General features: G+C 37.4%; 1 protein-coding gene across 1 annotated transcript in view; it reads right to left on the reverse strand.

Annotated features, from left to right (window-relative positions):
- stx (ubiquitin-like domain-containing protein stuxnet) overlaps positions 1-16,555 on the reverse strand; it is a 45,506-nt gene continuing 28,951 nt past the window's right edge. Inside the window, exons 3-4 of the mRNA XM_020947947.2 lie at positions 4,426-6,789; positions 1-4,357 (exon numbers count right to left, since the gene is read on the reverse strand). Coding sequence (XP_020803606.2) covers positions 3,557-4,357; positions 4,426-6,789 — 3,165 coding nt within the window. The 3' untranslated portion in view covers positions 1-3,556. The remainder of the gene's footprint in view (positions 4,358-4,425; positions 6,790-16,555) is intronic.

Raw genomic sequence — 16,555 nt, forward strand, 5'->3', positions numbered from 1 at the left:
TTATTGTGTTTGGAAATAATGTTTATTGACGAATACTTTTACTTGCATTGTTTCATTTGCTTACTTTGTATCATTTTATACATGCAATTGTATGAAATTGTCTTTCAACTTCACTTGTTTTACGTTCATCCTTTCGATTTCGGCTATGGCAAAGTTTTTGTGTGTATATATCCATCTATATGTATAATTTCTATCTGTTGTGTTTATAAGTAATATGTTCACGGGGGGGCATTTAATCAGTACACACAACAATCAAAAGTGGATTTTGATGACGAAACGATGAGTTTCCCATTAATTTTTGCATCTTAATCGTACGTTTTTCTCTATATGTGTGTCTATATGTGCACTTTCCCAAGAAAAAAAAAAGGAAAAAGTGGCGATGCCACTTTCGACTGTAGCATCGTTAGGGCATCGATAATAATCGATAAATATCGATGTGCAAACTTAGAACTCCCAATTTGCTGGAGATCGTGATCCTTTCCCTCGATGCTTGCATTAAAATTTGTCTAATTCGCCTTTGTGCGACGAACCCTCTTAACATCTAAAGGGGATTACCATATAAACTTTCCTCCCATATATCAGGGATCGACTTCTATAGCATCTTCTTCATATTCGTTTCTACACATTTTCTTTCGTTTGTTTTCGTTTTCTTCTTTTCAAAATTTATCATTTACGTGAGTGGGAACGTGGTGTTTCGGCCTCCTAATAATTTTGCTAATTTTAATCAATTTTGCTTTGATAGTGTTTTTTTTTTTTTTGTTGCTTAAGAGACTTGGAAGATGTCAACAAAAAAGACAAAGACGCAAAATGTCAAAATATATTCAAAAATATATATATGTGTATATGTCTTTATATGGGAGTATATTATCCATAATTTACTTAATTCGGGCCTTGGGACTTTAATTTTCAATAAATTTGAACTATTCAAAGTAAATGCGACAAAAATTTAATTTAGTTTACACTTCAAAATTTGTTTGATTTTTACATAGATTTTTGTTGTTTTTTTTTCATGTATTTTTAATGTTTTTATTTTCAGCAAATGTTGCGCATATGTTTAGGGTTAAATTTTCATCAAGGATTGATTTCCTATCGAGTGAATAATGGGTTAATGGGGGGGGCCTTGTGTAAATATTTGAACTATGTTTTTTTTTGTTTTTAATATATATAAAAAATCGCATCGTTTTGTGTGTTTGTACTTTGTTAGAAATTCACGCAGATATGCTGAAAATTATCCAACCGAGTCCGAATCAATCAAGTCAATCAATCTAACCGAAATCCCATATCTGAACCAAAGTAATGCCTTTGCCAAGCCACCCACCCACCATACATCATCAGTCCACGTCTTTTCATTCTTTCGTTCTTCTTATTTTCCCCAATTCCATCTCGTCCTTGTCCTTCTTATCGATATCTTTCTCGTGTCTCCAGCTGTCTCTGCTTTCCTTCGTCTAAGCCTACTTCTAGATTTGTTATCGTACATCGAACTTATTTATGTTTCCTAATGCTAACTATCGATAACGATATCGATTACGATTTCGCTTTCGTCCTAGTTGTGTAGAGATAGATGGAAAGCTATGAAGATAGATAGATAAATAGATAGATTATATATATAGAGGGGGAAACTAAATGGAAATATAAACGTTTGTTTTTTTTTTTTCATATATATAAATTGCACATAACTTGTTTTTTTGTTTAAGACTTAGCACTTAACAATCTACGACCAATACCTATGCACATCATATCCCGTTGTAGGTGTTGGGTTTCTCTCTTTTCTTTCTTTGATAAAAAGTTTCAATTTGGTCGATATATTCCTCCTCTGGGTGTGTGTGTGTGTGTGTCTTGTTGTGTGGAGGTTATACATTATATTATATATATAGATATATATATATATCATTTACAATTCTTACTAGATTTCCACATACATTACATACATATACTATATATATACGAGTATGTACTTGTGTGTATTTGCAATTGGCACATCATTTCTCTTCAAAAAGTCGAAACAAATCAAAAAGTTATCGATTATCTTCGATTATTTATCAGCTCTAAAGTGTATTGCACATTTTGTATGCCAGCAGGCGGCAGAAGAGCTATGATTTCAAACAAACCAAAATATAAAATTTATCAACTGAAACAAAACAATAGCTAAGGAAAATAAAACTATGATTGCATTGCACATATTTAATAATAAAGCTGAACAAAAATATCGACATTTATCAATTTTAAGTCGATTATTTTACAGGTCTCGCAAAAGGGAAACCTAAAAACAACCAAAATAATACAAACAGAAAGCAAAAAATAAGGAAAATAAAAAGACAAAATGTAATTAGTTAACTAAACCATTTACTAAACATTTATTGAAATCAAGTAGTTGTTGTTGGTGTTGTTGTTGTTGTGGTGTGAAATCAACTCATAATTTTATAACTTGCCTAAAACTAATTGCATTATAATTTGAATGTAAGTAGGTTGTTGTTGTAGGATATCCACAAAAAAAAGTAGGAATTTAAATGATAAAACAACACAACTATAAGTTGATGTTGCTGCTTAACTAATCCAATCGTAAATTGTATAATGAATCGAAAACATAAGTCTTACTAACTAGTTCAATAGTGTGTGGTGTGTGTGTGTGTGTGTGTGTAGTAGGTGTAGTAAATAGTTGAACAAAATTTTAATTCAAAACACATTATCGGTGATAAGGAGTTTAAGTGTACAAAAAAAATTATATATATATTAAACGATTTTCTATTAAGGCAAATCATGTTAAAGCGCCACTATAGTTCTCCTTCCGCCGCCGTTCGCCTTCATTTAAATTTAAACATAATATAAAGCTGCCAAAGCCAAGGGTGTTGTGTGTGTCGTGTGTGTGTGTGTGTGTGTGTGTGTTGCTTTTGGTGTGTTCTAAACGTAAATCTAATTTCTGCTTTAGTTCTACCAAAAATTTTGCCACCGCTTTGGCTTACAATTCTCTCAGCATCGAGCTTCCATCGTGTGTGTGTGTCTACCGGTTCCTTAAACTTTTAATTCTATATTCATTGCCACGCTTTCAATTTTTATCCTTCATTCTTTTTGTGTGTGTTTTCTTGACAAAAAAAAAAATACATATATATATATTTCACTAAGTTCAATTTACGCAAGGTAATTGAAAGGATTTTGTCGCCTCCGAAAGCTGAATCATTCCAAAGGATCCTTATGGATCGGCTTCGTGTGGTGTTTTGTGGTGTATTGTGGTGTGTTTGTGGTGTTGTCTGTATCTGTGTTGTGAGGGGTTCACTTAAAATTAATTTAACAGCTTATCGACTCTCCAGACGCGCTCTTCTGAACTCCGCTGCCTGCTCTCCTGCCAGGCTTCAGCGGAGGAATGTCTCCGGGTCGTGTTATTATGCATTAATTCTAGATTAATATAAGCTTTAGTTGTGTGTTGTAGTTTCTCTTCTGCTGCTCATTCATCGCCTTTTGCCCTCGGCCTGTTGCTCCTCTTTATTTCTTTCTTTCCTGCTCTTTGTTGTTGCTGCGTAAACTAGTAAATGCTAAAAAATAGGATAAGGTCAGCGGCACCTTAGGCCGCCGTGTCCACCTCCTCCACAATGTGGTTGGGCGAGACTTCGCTTGGCGGAGCTGCTGTGGCTGCTGTCGCTGTTGTTGCCGTCGTGGCTGTAGCTCCTCCAGCTGCTCCTCCATTACTGCCGCTGGTTGTATTGTTGTTGCTGTTGGCATTGGTATTGCTGGCGGTATTGCTGCTGCTGCTGCTGCTGTTGCTGCTGGTGGTTGTGGTGGGAGCCGTTGTCTGAGCCGGCACAGCGGCTGTTGACTGCAGTGGCGTGGCCACCAGGGCACTGACTGCGCTGTACTGTACAGCCGATGAGGTGGCTCCAGTGGCCGGAGCGGTTGCTGCCGCATTGGGCATGGCATAGGGACCGCTCTTCAGCTTGCGAGCCTCACGCTTCTGCTTGTGCTGCTGCATGACCAGTCGCAGCTGGTCCATCTTAGAGCGTGTCTTCATATTGGCCAGCTCCACGGTGCACTTCTGGCACATGTGCTCACGCTCACGCTCCTGTCCCTCGTCGCGGCGATAGCGACAGCTGCAGGAGCCGGTGGACTGACTGCCCAGATTGTTGGCTGCCTCGGCCGGGCAGCAGCTGTGCGTTGATGACTTGGCGCCCGCCGAAGCCTTCGAGGCGGCGGCTGACAACGGGTTGGAAGCGGTGGAGGATGATGAGGGGGAGAAGTAGCCCTGGAAGTCATGGAAGGAGCAGCTGCATCCGCTTGCCGCCGATTGTTGTTGCTGCTGCTGTTGCTGCTGTTGCTGTTGCTGGGCTCGGCTGCTGCACTTGGCGCAGTTGTGATGCCGCGAGGAGTACTGTAAGGTAAAGGGGAAGATATACATAATTAGCCTGGATACGTACAAGGTAATGTCACCCCACTCACCATTTTGCTGCGTGATCCGTGATGCATCCCATTGCTGGTGGCCGCCGTCGAGGAGGATCCACTGTTGCCGCTACCCAAAGCCGAACTGGAGCCCGCTGTCGATCCATTGGTGCTTGGTGCCTCGAAGCTAATGCGAGCACCGCGTCCACATTGCGGCGTGGCGCTTAGAAGATCATTGAGGATGTGAATCACCGTGGAAATGTTACGCTTGGGACGACCGTAGCGGTCCTGCAGCGCTGGATTCAAGGTCCCAGAGAAGGTGCCCGAGTATATGCCCTTGCCATGGTTCTTCATCGATTCAATTACGGCACCGGAACCACCTTTGCGCGGTGTATCCTCACCACCGGCACCAGCTCCACCACCGGAGCCGGAGGAACCATTGCCGCTGCCGTTGGAGCCACTGCTCCCGTTGCTGCTGCTACCCACGACACTGGCAGCGCCAGATAGATCAATCTTATTGGTGAACACCTCCTTGGAGAGCTTGCGCAGCGTCTGGGTGAGATTGCGCGAGGCCTCGGCCAGGGTACGAGTGTCCGAGACGCCCAGCGAGGAGTCCTCGGGCTCAGCGGCAGAGGCGGTAAGTAGAGGTGGCATTGATGCGCCCGCCGTTGTCGATCCAGATGTGGATCCTGTGGTGGCAACACGTGTTCCTGCACCTGCTGCTCCCGTTGCTCCTGCCTGATCCAGCTTGCGACGCGAAGAGGAGGCAGCTGTTGACGACGAACCCGAAGATGGGGAAGCGCCAAAGGTTGCTCCACTGCCCGAGGAGTGGTTCACGGCACAGGCGTGCTGATAAAAGTGGCTACTGCTGCTGTTGCCGCTGCCGCTGCCGCTGCTACCGTGACCATGTCCATGCCCATGTCCATGTCCATGGTAATGACGATGCTTGGTTCTGGTGATTCTATTGTTGCCGGTCTTGTGCAGCATCGAATTCCCCGAGAAGGTGACACCCGTGCCCGGTGCAATGGAACGTGCAGCATAGCCAGCGTTAACTCCAGTGCAAGTGGATTCGGGACACTTGCCGGCTGCCGAGGTGTCGGCTCCCGATCTGGTCAGAGGAGTGCCAACACCGGCGGTGGCCACCAGCGGAGCCAGCGGCGGGGCCACCGACGACGATGGGGTGGGCAAACGCGTGCACAGGCACGAGGTTAGCTTGGCGGCAATGGGATCCTGCTGGCAACCGCCAGCGGTGCATGCGGCAGACGAGGACGAGCTGGAGGAGGCCGGGAGGGAGCTGGAGCTGCAGCTGCAGCCGGAGGTGGTGGCGACACTCGAACTGCCACCAGCAGCCGTCGTGGGCAGGGGAATGTTCTTGATGGCCGTCATCTTGATGGGACTGGACACGAGATTCGACAGCGACTTGATGGGCGATTGCTCCAGCACAGTCTTGCCGGGACTCGAGGCGGCGTTGCCGGAGCTGGCCGCAGTGCCACGTGGAGCCGAGCCAGTCGAGTCCTTTAGCGCGTATCCCTTGGACATATTTTGAATGCCACGCTTGATTAGCAGCTTGGTGAGATCGGGTCCCCCGTTGAGCGCCGTGTTTGAGCTCTGGACCGGGCCACTGCCGGCGCTGGTGGTGGTGTTGCTGTTGCTGTTGCTATTGCTGGAGGAGGGGCCTTTAGCCGTTCCTGGATCCCCGAACATCTTGCGTATCGAATGGCAGGACATGCCACCTCCACTTCCGGCGGCCACAGCCGAGGCATTGTGATGATGATGATGATGGTGGTGATGATGATGGTGATGGTGGTGACCATGTCCATGTCCATGGTTGTGGCTGTGTCCATGGCCATGACCATGACCATGACCATGCCAAGAGCCGTGATGCAAACTCGGATGCTGGTGGCTGTGAACGTGACCATGTCCGATCTTTCCCGAAGCACGATGTCCGGAGGAGCGGGCTCTCGACGATGATGATGTTGATGATGATGATGACGACGAAGAGGAGGAGGAAGAGGAAGTGTTACCACTGCCTCCTACGGCTAGCACCGCTGCCGCTGAAGAGGAGGAGGAGTTGGAGTTGCAGTTGGAGGCAGACAACGACGATGAAGAAGCTGCGGTGGCCGAACAACCAGTGCCAGCTGGCAGTGAGGATGAGGCAACCGTTGAGGATGTGGAGGCAGCAGCCGCCGAGTTGTTGGTGGAGATGTGGCTGCTGCCGCTGGAGCCACCAGTGGCTGTGGCCACTGTGGTGCCACCGCCGCCACCCGCCGGATTCACTGTGCTCAGCTGCAGCTGAATGAGCATCATGTGGTCGCCGAGGCGCATGCTCAGATTGAGCGGAGTCTTGCCGCTGAGGAAGTCATTAACCTGCGAGTCGTTAAGCGATTCCAGCGCTTGCATAACCGTGTTCTCCGGACGCTGAGCCTGCAATTAAAAAGGATTAAGATAAAAGTTAATAATCAATTTTAATTTAAATAAAAATAATCTAATTTTTTATTTCCTGAAAATAAAAAAGGGTACCCCTTTAAAAGTATATTTACCGCTTAAACTACCTAGTTGTTAAAGTTTAAGTTAAGTCTTTATACGTTATCGATATTCTATATATAAATAGATAAATAAATAAATAAATGTTACGAATTAAATTAGATAAATCTATTTTCCGTTTGATTTATAGAAAATAATAGTAAAAGGTTACATTTAATGATATAAATTTTTATCCTCAAGAAATTAATATCGATATTTCAACCTTAACTTCTTTATTTTTCGATATTTTACATTGTAAATGATTAATTTTGGAGATATGATATCAGGTTTCTATCAATTAAATTTATAAGCTTCTTTCTGTTAATTCCAATTAAAAAATGCAAATGGAAGAAAAATATTCTTATGACTAAAGCTGGAAATAATATCGATTCTGAAAACGATTAATCGCTTTTTCATAGTTATGCGATCGATGTATTAATATATATTAATTTTCAGAATCGATTTAATCTTAAATATTCCACAAATTCTTGGAAAACGACGTGTATGTAAAATCGTGGAAATATAAACACAAAGCTTTACATTTCACATTTTTTAATAATTATATTTAATGACCGCAAATATACCTATAACATTTTAATTATTTCAAGCCAGAAACACACACATTTTTAATTTAAATAATTTCCTATTTTAAGAGATAAACTTCTAAAAAAAAAAAAAATTAGAAAAAATAAAAAACTATTTACTAAAAATAGATTTATTTACACCTTTAGCAATAACGCTTGCATAATGACGAAATGCCGCATTCCAACCAGATGATTTCACTTCGATACAATACGATTATTGCCTTAACTATTTACAAGCCTCCCCTGAACCCCTCTTTCAGCATTCGAAAGCCTCCCCCTTTTTTATTCAGAACTTATTATTATTATTATTTTTATTATTGTATCTCCATTGTACGTGATTCAATGCGTCGCCTTTGTGTTCCTAACAAATATTTGCAAATAAAAACCCAGGCAGGCACCCCACAAGTCAACGCCTCGATTGCGTCACAGAAGGGAAGTTGTTAAGGGATTCGGAGGGAGGAAGTAGAGGAGAAAGGGTTCCCCTACGATAAACTAAACTGCAACAGAATGCAAGAATGCAAGTGCAATTGCAAGTGAATTGTGCGAAATGAGAGCAGTGCTTAAAAATAACAAGCAACAAAAGAAAACAAAGGCAATACATAAGCATATACTGCGACTCAGTTCGAAGCTTGATTTTTGTTTTTAGAGGTCTGGGTCTGGGTTAATTAATCATTTTCATTGCATATATGCACAGTACAGTACAATACAGTCGTGTTCATCGCGATGGTATCGAACAATTTTTATGCAGGTGAAATCTGGACAAAAATAATTGTTTTAGCTGTTGACAGATTGTTAATTATAAACTTGTGGTATATAATGGAAAGGAAATGTCAGATATGGTAAATCCTTTATAATATCCATCAATTTCATATCGAAAATATTGTAAACTGTGCTATATTAATATTTAAAATATCGAAAAATATCGAACTTATCGATAATTATAAACTAGGAATGTACATTAAAAGCAATATCATTTCAAAATATATTTAGCTTTGTTATATCTATAAATGGATATCGAGAACCATAAACTAGACATGTAATGTAAAAGGTAACATTAAAAACATGGCATTCGTAATATCATTTCAAAAATAATTTGAACTTTGTTTAATCGAAATTATAAAAATTTGAAAAAGATTGCCCTTAACTTAAAAATAGTGATTTGATTGAAAAATATTGTAAATATAATATTTAATTTATTTAACTCTATTTTCCAAGTAAAATAATTCGATACATTAAACAGAACATTACTTTATTGCACCCAGATTGAAATTTGTGCGCCTTATATCGATACAGTATCAATATATAGATATATTTTGGAATATTATTCTATAAAGAAGCTTAAGTAGTTTTACTATTAAATCACAAATATTGAGGGAAACTCTATTAAAATATTATACTCAATTATAGTCAGTGTTTACGTATATTTTAAAACAGTTTTAGTCAGTATTTTTGTATATTTCGTAATACAATTTTAGTCAGTATTTATTTTATTTTTTAATACAATTTCGATCAGTATTATTGTTTATTTGTTAATGCAATTTCAATAACTATTTTTGTGACCCCTGGTGTCTTCGGTTGCGGTCAGTGGAAGGGGTGTGAGTAAGAGTGCCGACGAGCATACCGTATGAGGGGCGGGACAGGAGGTCATGTTTTAATTTTTATTGACTCTGCTCTGACACAGTGACCCAATAATATTCAAATGAAGCTTGCCTCAATTTTAAGCTTCGCTTTCAGTTAAGATGAGGCTGAATGAGGTTGGAAACCATCATCATCATCATCATCATCATTCATGCCCACTTTCCCTTTGCCATTTGACGCAGCATGAACCTTATGCAATCTCCTCATGAGGTTTCCCTCCCAAAAAAAAATGTAAGAAAATAAAATAAATAAGATACAAAAGAGGTTTAAGCTCGGCCTAGCAACAAACCGAAACCGAAAAATGATATATGTACATACGAAATATAACCGAAGAAATGGAGGTAACAACAGCAGTTTTTTTCTTTTTGGGGTTCGAGCCTATTTGGTGACGTTGTTGTTACTGAACTGGATGTGTGTGGCTGCTGTTAAGTGTACCAAGGTCAACTGACGTCGCACACGCAACTTACGTCATCACCAATGGCAGTGCCAGTCGCAGTGAAATCGAAATTTTCAAATTTTAAACCAAGAGCAACACCAAAATCAGCAGCAACAACAGCAACAACAACAACAGCAGCAGCAGCAGCAGCAACAACAGCAACACCAACAGCAACAGTAATACCAACACCAACAGCAACACCAACACCAACAACAACAGCAACACCATTACCAACACCAACACCAACAGCAACAGCAACAAAGACAGTCAATGCTGTAATTTATTAACTTTGTGCAAATTGACTTCAAGTTGATTTTGTTTCTTTCTTTCTTTTTTTTTTGGCAGGGAAAATGCCTTTTGGTCAACCGGTTTTCGGTGGCTTGAAACTCAAGTAACTAATACATCAAAATCGAAGCCCTAGATTTCGATTCAGTAAAGTTAAGCGAAAAATAAGGTTTACAAATACATGTTGTATCTTTTTTTTTAATGGAAATAGGGTTTACAAATACATTTTTTATCTCTTTTTTTGTCTGGCCTTGTTTTTGCGGTAATTATAATTAGAATGCAAAAGGGCTTTGCAATTAAATCAATTATAAAAAAAAAAGAATTATTATTTGAACTCTTGCACTAACCTAGATCTTCACTAAATTTATAAATGGTAAATAAAATTTGAATCAGAAAAAAGAAATAGAAATGAAAAATAAATGCAGTAAAAGTAAATGCAAATTATAGTTTTGTAGTTTTGTTTTCTTCTTAAACCTGAATTATTTACATTTTTTTAACAAATATTTAGCACTTGTTTTATTTTATAAAATTGATTTATGATTTAAAGGTAAAAACCCTATAAGAAAAAATACAAAAGCAAATGTACATAAATCATATTCTTGTAATTATTATTATATTTATTATATTATACTTATACCGCTAAACAAACAAAACTCCTAAATACTTTTTAAATAATATTGTGTTGATCTCTTGATTATTTAATATATCATATAAGATGTTTATGCCTTAATTATCTACACTTTTTTTTTTTAACCACATAGCTAGCTAATTTTAATTTAATTTAAAAATGACCAATAGAATTTTAAACAGATTGTTTCTCTACAAAAAAAAAAAATAATATTAATACAAATGAAAATAATGTTTTTTTGTAATTAATTGTTAGTTGAATAATAAGATGACCTTTTGATGATTTCATATAAAATGCAAGATATTAACTTTATGATTTAATTATATACACGTTTTGAAACAAATATCTAGCATAAAATTTAATTTTTGAATCACAAATAAAATTTTAAATACAGAAAATATCTGTTAACAAGAAAGGAAGCTAACTTCGGCCCGCCGAAGTTTAAATACCCTTGCAGATAGAAATTCTATGACTAGAAATCCATACCATATAAATTATATATATATGTGTTTAAAAACAATGAAGTAATACCTGCTTTTATTTCATTCACCTATACATATTATATTTGCAGCTTTATATTCACAGATTTGTATTTTTCTTCTACATCAAACGATCGTTTGTATGGCACCTATATGATATAGTCGTTTGATTTTCATAAAATTTTACACAAAATTTTAGAATAATATGAAATGGCTATATCTCAAATTTGATTAAATTCTGTTGAAAACTAAAAATGTTATCGCCACCGCGATTGTCAGTCTTCCGACAACAGCCACCGCCATTCTCATTCCTCTCAAATTTCTCGATCGTTCCTATGGGAGCTATATGATATATTAGTCCGATTTTCATAAAATTTTACACAAAATTGTAGAATAATATGAAACGGCTATATCTCAAATTTGATGAAAATCTGTTGAAAACTGAAAATGTTATACTTATTAATTGAATTAATTTCTCGATCGTTCCTATGGGAGCTATATGATATAGTCGTCAGATTTTCATAAAATTTTACACAAAATTGTAGAATAATATTAAATGGCTATATCTCAAATTTGATCCAATTCTATAGAGAACTGAAAAAGTTAAAATTTTTTTTGTAAAAATGTTCCGATCATTCCTATGGCAGCTATATGATATAGTCGTCCGATCCGGCCCATTCCGACATATATACGAGTGAGAGTATATAGAAGGCTAACTACAAAGTTTCATTCAGATAGCTTCAAAACTGAGAGACTAGTTTGCGTAGAAACGGACAGACGGACAGACGGACAGACGGACAGACGGACAGACGGACATGGCTAGATCGACTCGGCTGTTGATCCTGATTAAGAATATATATACTTTATATAGTCGGAGGTGCCTCCTTCACTGCGTTGCAAACTTCTGACTGAAATTATAATACCCTGCAAGGGTATAAAAAAAATAACTAAAAGTAATTTAAAAATTTCAATAATATTTAATAATTTGCTCTCCAAAAAAACTCATAATACTACCAATAAATTGTCTTAAAAATGTCACTTAAAAATATGTAAACTTAAATACCATCTTGAAAATTTGTTTCTACTTTTTTTATTACGTAGCGGTAACACTGAACGAACGCTACGTCAATACGTAACACAAAGAGTGAAAAAAAAAAACTGATTATTTGTACATTTTGGGGACAAAGCAATTTTTTGCGTTAGTTTTGCGCTTTTTTGCGCTATCTATCCATATATCAGTGCCTTGTGTGTGTGTGTGTATGTTTGTTTGCTGACCATGAAATTATTTTTATTGCGTAGCTTTTTCAATGGAAGTTTCGCCTGTGGCACCACCCCCTCTCCAACTTCCCCTCCCCCTCGCCCACTTATACATTAAACAAAAAATACAACAAAAAAAAACCACACACAACACTTCACAATTTGTAACAAATTAAATTGGCCAAACTGAGAGCGCCGCCTGGCGCTGCTTTGCTTTTTGATAAGAAAACACACACAACGCCCCCTCGGGTTCCTCCACTGCCCCTCTCAAGCGACCACTTGTATATTAGTTGGCACTTTAACTGGACTTTTTTTGTTGTTTCTCTTTTTTTTAATATTTTTTTATATATATTTTATAGTGGCCGGCGGGACAAAGACAAAGACAAAGACCGGCGCCAGCGGCAAGCGATGACGCCCTGCTGTTTGCCTTCATTATCGGGGATCTGTACAGTTTGGGAGCCACTGGTGGCGACCACGTAACCCGATTTATAAGCCATTTAAAATACAAAAAAAAAAAAAAAAAAAAAAAAAAAAATTGAACAACAACATTTTATTTTGCTTTATTTCCATTTATCTTAGACATTCCAGTTTAGATTAGACAGTACTTTGTGTTTCCTTATTTGCTATAAGTTAACAGTTCAGTTATAGTTAAGACTTCTTTGTAAACGTTTTCTAAAGTGTTCTTTTTAATAACTTTGAAAATATTTATATTACTTTAATTAACATTGAGTTTCTTGACATAAAAGTATTATCTTTATTTATCTTTATACCCCTCACGGGGTATTATATTTTAAGTCAGAAGATTACAACTTAAAAGAGTAAGTTACTATGATCAGTAAGTATCAATGAAAATTAAAAAACTATGAGCAGTAACTATGATCAGTAATTAAATATGACCAGTAAGTAACTATAATCAGTATGTATCTATGATCAGTAAGTCTCCAAGAACACTAAGTATCTATGAACAATAACAACATTAACAACATTAAGTAACTATGAGCAGTAAGTATCTATAACCAGTAAGTATCTATAACCAGTAAGTATCTATGATCAGTTACTAACTTTGAAAACCAGTAAACAATGACTTGCAACTTTTGTAACACAATACATATCTGAGACTTGGCTGGCAGCAGTCACTTCGTTCCGGTGATGTGAGAACCAGTTGGGAATCATATGTCACATGTGCGTAAGTAACTCTGAACACTAAGTAACTATGACCAGTAAATAACTTTGATCAGTAAGTATCAAGCAACATTAAGTACCTACGATCAGTAAGTAACTCTGATCAGTAAGTAACTATAAACACTAAGTAACTATGATGAGTAAGTAACTATGATCACTAAGTAACTTTGATCAGTAAGGAAGTATGATCAGTTACTAACTTTGAACACTAGTAAACAATGACTTGCAACTTTTGTAACACAACACATTTCTAAGACGTGGCTGGCAGCAGTCACTTCGTTCCGGGGATGTTAGAACAAGTTGAGAATCATATGCCACATGTGAGAGATGAGTTCTTGAAAAATTTTAAGCTATTTCAATGAAACTATGGGGTTAATCTTCTATCTAATTTGACAAGTGTATAAGTCGGATTATGGCGAATCGGTGGACTATATATACATATATATAGCTGCCATAGGAACGATCGGAAAATTTTAAGAAAAAACATAACTTTTCTAGTTTTCATTAGATTTTCATGAAATTTAATATATAGCCATTATATATTAATCTAATTTTTTTTTTTTTTTAATTTTATGAAAATCGGACTACTATATCATATAGCTGCCATACAAACGATTGTTAAAAATAGAGGAAAATGCAACACGGTGAATGAAATGAAAGCAGGCATTACTTTAAAATAATTATATATAATAAATTAATTATATAATAATAAAAAAAAATTATATTGTATAAATTCCTAGTGATCAAAGTTCCATTTGCAAGGTTATATAATCTTCTGCGTGACGAAAATAGCTGCCTTTCTTGTTTATAGTTCAGGCTTCTCTGTAAACATTTTCCAAAGTTTTCTTTTTTATAAAACTTTAAAAGTCTTATCTTAATATTTATTTATCTTCAGAAATAAAACTAAAAGATTGAATGGCCATTTGTTTACAATTTTCTTTCGATGTAAGTTGAATTCTTCGATTTACTATTGTGTAATTGTAACTGTTGCATCTGATTAAATATTTATTTAGTTTGTTTAAAGTAAATTGCATTAATGAAATCGAGAGAACAGGTAGAGCAAATGATTTCCTTAGGCAATTATTACTCATGCCCAACGGCAATTAAAGCGAAACTAATAATAGCAATTTGTAAATGGCAAAATTAGCTATGGAATTGCCAATCGATTCCGCAGAAATGATAAATATAAATGAGCAATGTCTGCTATATATATAATATTATTTTTTGCAAAGGGGAAAAGGTAAATCACATTCGAATCAGTCAGCGGAATAATATAGTCAATGGAATGCCAATTGTAATAGACATTTCAAGATGATTAACTCATCAAAATAATGCAAATTAGTTATCGAACTGGTAAATTGTTATCGATTATCATACTGATATTGATTTAAATTATTGTTTGATAACAAGAACTTCTTGGAATGCATAAATCGTGCTGCTAACGGCATCGCATTTGAGGGGTACAGTCATCGATCAGACATCTGCTCTTTAATCTTAACAGCTCTGTTAAATGCAAGGCAAGTGTGTTATCATTTACTTAAATCATTGTTAGATTAAAAGACTTTCGTTTGGAATTCACGAATCGTGATTGAACCCAGTTTTAGTATCGATGTTATCGGTATCGGTGACCTTCGGGGTGGTGGTACAGTCATCGATTCTGTCGAGGCGTGTCTGCTGCATCCGCTCTTCAAGCTTAACAGCTCTGTTAAATGCAACAGAGAATGCAAAGATAAACCGGATTCGCGGAAATTAAGTGAGTTAAGTGTCGACTTCTTGTATTTCCGTTCACTCTTGTGAATAAACAGAAAAGAAGAAAAAATAAAAAGCACAGCCCCCGTTGACACATCGCCTCGCTTTCAAGTTGAAGATAATGCCAGATAATGAAGTAATCGGGTTTGAGCTGAGATAAAGACATGTTCAGAGGATTGGATGCTGTCGATGAAGCAGATGTTTACAGGTTTAAAGGATAAAGGTCACAAAAACCTTTTATCAATTGCTTGCTATATAAAGAATGATTAAAAAAGATTCTCTAATCTAAAGTCTATATGAAAGAAAGCAACTTGTTGAATTCCACTGGCATTCCAGATAGCACACTTGGCATTCCAAAGTCAAGTGAGCTTCGCAAAACCGATAAGAAGAAGGGATTCTTCTGGATCCATTGAGAAAAGATAGACAACAGATGGAAACAGAGAAGTCGAAGACAAAGACAAATAGAACTGGTTAATAACCTGTCCTCGTGGCTTACTCATTCTTTGGGCACTTCCTTGGCCGCTTTTTCCTTTCATTTTGTCTGCTTTTCTTCGTGTATTTTTTTCATTTAACAAACATACAAAGGACACATAAATTCGGTGGTTCGGTGGGCGCTATATCCAATATATGTCCATAACATTTTTTGGCTTTTTACGAGCTGCAGGCAAGCAGTCTTGAGCATCTTTTGTTGCTTTGTCTTTTACATCTCCAACATGCCCATTCCCATCATCATGGCCGTCACAGTCATCTCTCCATCACCATCATCAACATCAACATCAACATCATCATCATCCTCGATCCTCGGTGGTACCCTTGGCATGTTATCATCATCACCGTGGCCCTTTGTCCGAAAGCTTGCTTTTGTCTTTGCTTTCGTTGCAATTAAAATCATTTCCATAAATCTATAGTCTTCGTCTTTAACCACCCAAAAAACCAATTGCTCTTTCGCCAAAAGAAGTCCCGAAAAAAATGAATATAAAGCAGCAGCAAAAGTAATTAATTTGACAGGAAAATGCCAGCGCATCATTTAAACGACATAAATAATAATAATAAAAAACAAAAACAAAACGAAACGCAACCACTCGAAATGATTTTGCTTGTTGGGAGAGGGGGAAACCCCACTTTGACTTTTTGTGATTTCTCCTTCTCTGTCACCAGTCGGTCATGGGTGCATATGCTGCTACGAATGACAACGCCCACCCAACTTGATTTTGCCAAATAAACCAAGAGAAATAAATTATATCAAATAATATACATTAAAATAAAACAATAAAACAACTAGAAGAAATAATTCTAGCATCATTTATGGGTTCTATAAAGTATTATAAAATTTCTTTATAAATCTTTTTCTTTTTCTTTTAATATAATAAGATATTTTGGTATTATTTTCCTCAGTGCCTGGTTTCTGCAGTTGACATGTGTTTTGCTC

The sequence above is a fragment of the Drosophila serrata genome, unplaced genomic scaffold, assembly GCF_035046125.1.
Source record: "Drosophila serrata isolate PLE 108 unplaced genomic scaffold, ASM3504612v1 contig_115, whole genome shotgun sequence".
Taxonomy (NCBI): Eukaryota; Metazoa; Arthropoda; class Insecta; order Diptera; family Drosophilidae; genus Drosophila; species Drosophila serrata.